The sequence below is a fragment of the Lolium perenne genome, chromosome 7 (assembly GCF_019359855.2).
Source record: "Lolium perenne isolate Kyuss_39 chromosome 7, Kyuss_2.0, whole genome shotgun sequence".
NCBI classification, from domain to species: domain Eukaryota; kingdom Viridiplantae; phylum Streptophyta; class Magnoliopsida; order Poales; family Poaceae; genus Lolium; species Lolium perenne.
Genome location: NC_067250.2, coordinates 15,030,965 through 15,034,894, shown reverse-complemented (window position 1 = coordinate 15,034,894; position 3,930 = coordinate 15,030,965). Strand labels below are relative to the sequence as shown.

Here is a 3,930-nt window from a genome sequence, read left to right as displayed (position 1 = left end):
GCGGACAAGGGGAGGACGCGAGCGACCAGCATCCGGCGTCCGCGGCCACGCAAACTCGTCCCAGATTTGGGTCGGGTTTGGGTCGTCCCGGACGCCGCGGCCATCCGTTTTAGGGATAGGTCCGCGCGCTGGGCCGCGTTTTTGTCCGGCTCGACCCAAACGGACGCGCGGGCGCGGTTTGGATCGCGCGGTTGGAGATGCCCTAATAGTCTCTCGCTGCTTCTCCGCCGCGCGCCTTTCTTCCTGGCCGGAGAGGATGGGTCGCCGTCGGTTTCTGAATCTGGTGGTGCGCGAGTACGGCAGCCGCATCTATTCCCTGTGCCGCCTTGACCCCTCCAAGCACCTCTTCTACCCATCAGCAGCTGCAGCGCAAGAAGCAACGAAATCAGCGCCGTTATCAGATGCCAAATCGAACGCGAAGAAGACCCAGAAGAATCGTGGATCAGGAGGAGTGTCGACCATGGCGTCAACGACGGCAGCAGGGACCACCTTCTGCAACCGTCCGCCCAGGACAGAGATCAACTTCCAGGAATCCCCCACCCTCGGGATAGCCTTCGCCTGGGTTACCGCGTCGCGAGGGCGAGATTCCAGCGATCCCGCCGCCTACCACATGTTCGCTTCGTTACTTGGAGACGGGGGAGGAGGAGGAGAGAGCGGGAGTGCCGACGACGTAGTCCACTTCGCCGACGCTTCCGGCCACACCGCGGTTTACGACGCGGGCACCAAGTCCGTCGTGACCATGCCTAGCTCCAGCATCCGTGTGGCGATGGAGACCGCCACCCTCTCCACGACCACGTCGGAGGGTGAGTCGTGCCTCTACGTGATGGACCTGGCACCAAACCCCTGGGCCAACCACGACCCCTGCCGCTTCGAGGCCCTCGTGTACCGCAGGGACGACCTCTCCCACCCGCCGGTCAGGCCGTACTACGCCATGATGGGGTGGCGGTGGTACAGGCGCGCCCTCCAGTCGCCGCCGTTCCTCGCTGACCCCGAGTACCGGAGGACAAGGAATAAGATGCCGGCCTACGCGGTAACCCAGGCGTGTCGTCTGGGGCGGAGGCCCTCGGCACCTATGCCTTCGACACAGCGGAGCAGGAGTGGAGGCATGCCGGTAAGTGGTTGCTGCCGTTCGCCGGCAGGGCCGAGCTCGTCCCTGAGCTCGGCCTCTGGTTCGGCCTCTCGGCCTCGAGCCCCCACGGTTCTCTCTGCGCTCTGGACCTCTCCAATGCCACCAGCGCCGACATGGAAGACTCAGAGCGGCCTGCATCTGCGTTGCGGCACAGCTGGGATGTCGACCTCGGCCTGCCCGAGGGGTGCAACGGCTGGCTGCCGTTCGCGGAGCACCTGGTGAACCTAGGTGCCGGCAGGTTCTGCGTGGCCAGGTGCTTCGAGCCAGTGAAGCGCAAGAAGACGGACGCAGAGATCACCGTCTTGACCGGTGTTGAGGTATCGCGTTGTGAAGACGACGGCGAGGATGCAGTACGGATGACCAAGCACAGATCGATGGTTTACAGGCTCCAAAACCATAGCATCAAGCACGTGTTCTGATCAAAGTTTGGCTATGCCTATTAGCGGTGGTATTTTCCTGACGCAAAGAAAGCTATAGCTATCTCATTGCAAAGCTACGTCATTTTTTCTAAAAAGCATAGTTTTAAATAGCCAGCTATAGCCGGTCTATAGCCCGCTATAACATTTTCCGCATAGTGCGGCTAACTGCATTAGTCCGCTAAAAGGTGTCAAAGTTCTTAAATAGCCAGCTATAACCAGACTATAGCCGGGCTATAGCTGTTTTAGGAGGCCGCGACTATAGCCTGTAGCCGGCTATTTAAAACACTTAAAACAGAATTTTTCGAAAAGTTAGGCATCATTAATCCATATTACCGGAAGAATATATGAATGTATACTGAAAAATCATGATGATTGTAGCAATAAAAAGAGCGCATAAATGCATATTGCTCCCTCTCCGCCCTGGTTTATATATCTTAGGTTGTGAATTTGACTTTGTAATATAAATTATATAACACATTTTTTTAATAATATATAGCTTATACAATATTAATTTTTTCAAATTTACGACTCAAGGGATACACCTAAAACTAATAAACCGGGAACGAGTTAGTACATAGCTAGATTCATCTGCTTTCAAATTGCAGTCTTGAAATTTTATGATCTGACAAGAGAAATAGTGTTGTTTTTCTTTTCAGTTTAGCGATTTAGCGGGATTGAGCGAGCTATTTGCATGAGTTATATTTAGCGCTAAAAGTGCATAGTGATTATCGGGGGTGCTATGAATCTTCTATAGCGCGCTATATCGTTAAGATAGCGCACTACTTTAAACGTCGATTCTGATGGATACAAATAATGTTGCGCTAGAGAGAGGAGTATATTCCCGTTGTGTTTCAGCTAGGTGTTCATTGCTCTCTTGCGTGCGCGCTATAGCTTGGGGACGCTGCCTCGGTGCCTCCCTAGTGTCTCCACCCACATTAAATCTGGCCAGCTTGTTAATGCCGTCTCCACGAGTGGAACCTGCCCTCACGACCTCCATCATTTGTTGCTGACATGCGAGAGTCATTTCGTCACCAAGTCCGGCCGGGCACCTTGTCCAGTACAATCTATAATATTGTTGAGCAATAGTTAAGAACTATTATAGAACAACACTTATAAGTTGGTACATAGGCTCAGATGCCTGCAATGTGACCACTAACTTCCTGACCCTTCTCGAGCCCACGATTTGCTACCATTTTGTGTTTCCACTTTTCATCGATGGCAATTCACTTTTCTCCCCTCTTCTCATAACTTGCTTTCTCTCTTGCACTACGCACAAGTTTGCTCTACGCCGTATTATATAACATGTGTTTTGGTTGTTGGTTGCACATGCTACAATGTCTCATTACTTGTTTCCGAAAGTAGGAAAAATGTGTACGAATGCATTGGTTGTTCAACATGGGCAGGAAGCATGTGGTTGCCATTGATGACCACTTACTTCTTTTCATGTAATGTTCTTACACTCTCTTTATAACACAAGAAGATGTCAGTATGAGTTTTCTATACGTTGTTATAACCTTCTACTCCAAAGCTACAAATTATATACTTGACTGAAAAGCAATACTAGCCTATTCAATCAACAACTACATTACAACTATGGACTAGCATGTCAATTGGGCGACATCCCATATCAGTTACAAATTCATTGTGAAAAATTTGTTAAAGAGCTAGAAATGAGAAACATTCCATTTCATCTGAAGGCCATGCACCAGTTAAGAAGTTCATATCCATACATCAGTTTATTCAAACAAAAGGTCCCTCTGCATATGTCCGTGGAAAAACTTAACTACTGGTATTTGGGGAATGAAGGAGCCAAATAACCCTCATGTATCAATTTTCACTTTACCGACGTGAAAAGATAGGTGAGTTTAACATCTTGTTTGATGAACACAGAATATATTATAGGTATCCTGAAGTCCTGAACGCATATTATTTCCACACCACCGTCTTGACTGGTGTTGAGGTGTCACGTTGTGAAGACGACGGCGAGGCTGCTCTCCGGATGATCAAGCACATGTTGTTGGTTTACAGGCTCCAAAACTATAGCATCGAGCATGTGTTCTGAGTTCTGGCCGACACAAATAATGTTGCGCTTGAGAGAGGGGTTTATTCCTGTTTTGAATTTGGCAGTTTTTAACATTTTGCTGGAGATTCAGTTTCATTCAGGTGTCCATTAGTATGGTTATGATTATACTGATAGGTATAGTACCATCTTACGATTTTACCATACAATTTTGTGAATTGATACATATTCAGATGTTCATTATTCTGGTTGTCACATCACCGTCTTAGCTGGTGTCGAGGTGTTACATTGTGAAGACGATGTCGATGATGCTCTCGAGACAACCAAACACAGGTCGATGGTCTAGAGGCTCCAAAACCATA

General features: G+C 49.1%; 1 protein-coding gene across 1 annotated transcript; it reads left to right on the top strand.

Moving 5' to 3' along the window:
- Window positions 1-252: 252 nt before the first annotated feature.
- LOC139833513 (uncharacterized) lies at window positions 253-1,578 on the top strand. The gene is made up of 2 exons (XM_071823808.1): window positions 253-1,027; window positions 1,060-1,578. The coding sequence occupies exons 1-2, from the start codon at window positions 257-259 to the stop codon at window positions 1,546-1,548; spliced, it is 1,260 nt and encodes a 419-aa protein (XP_071679909.1). The 5' UTR covers window positions 253-256; the 3' UTR covers window positions 1,549-1,578.
- Window positions 1,579-3,930: the final 2,352 nt, after the last annotated feature.

Coding starts and splice junctions, on each gene's coding strand:
- LOC139833513 (XM_071823808.1), top strand. CDS start 257: ATGGGTCGCCGTCGGTTTCTGAATCTGGTGGTGCGCGAGTACGGCAGC. Junction 1,028..1,059: donor GGAATAAGATGCCGGCCTAC/GCGGTAACCCAG, acceptor TCTGGGGCGGAG/GCCCTCGGCACCTATGCCTT.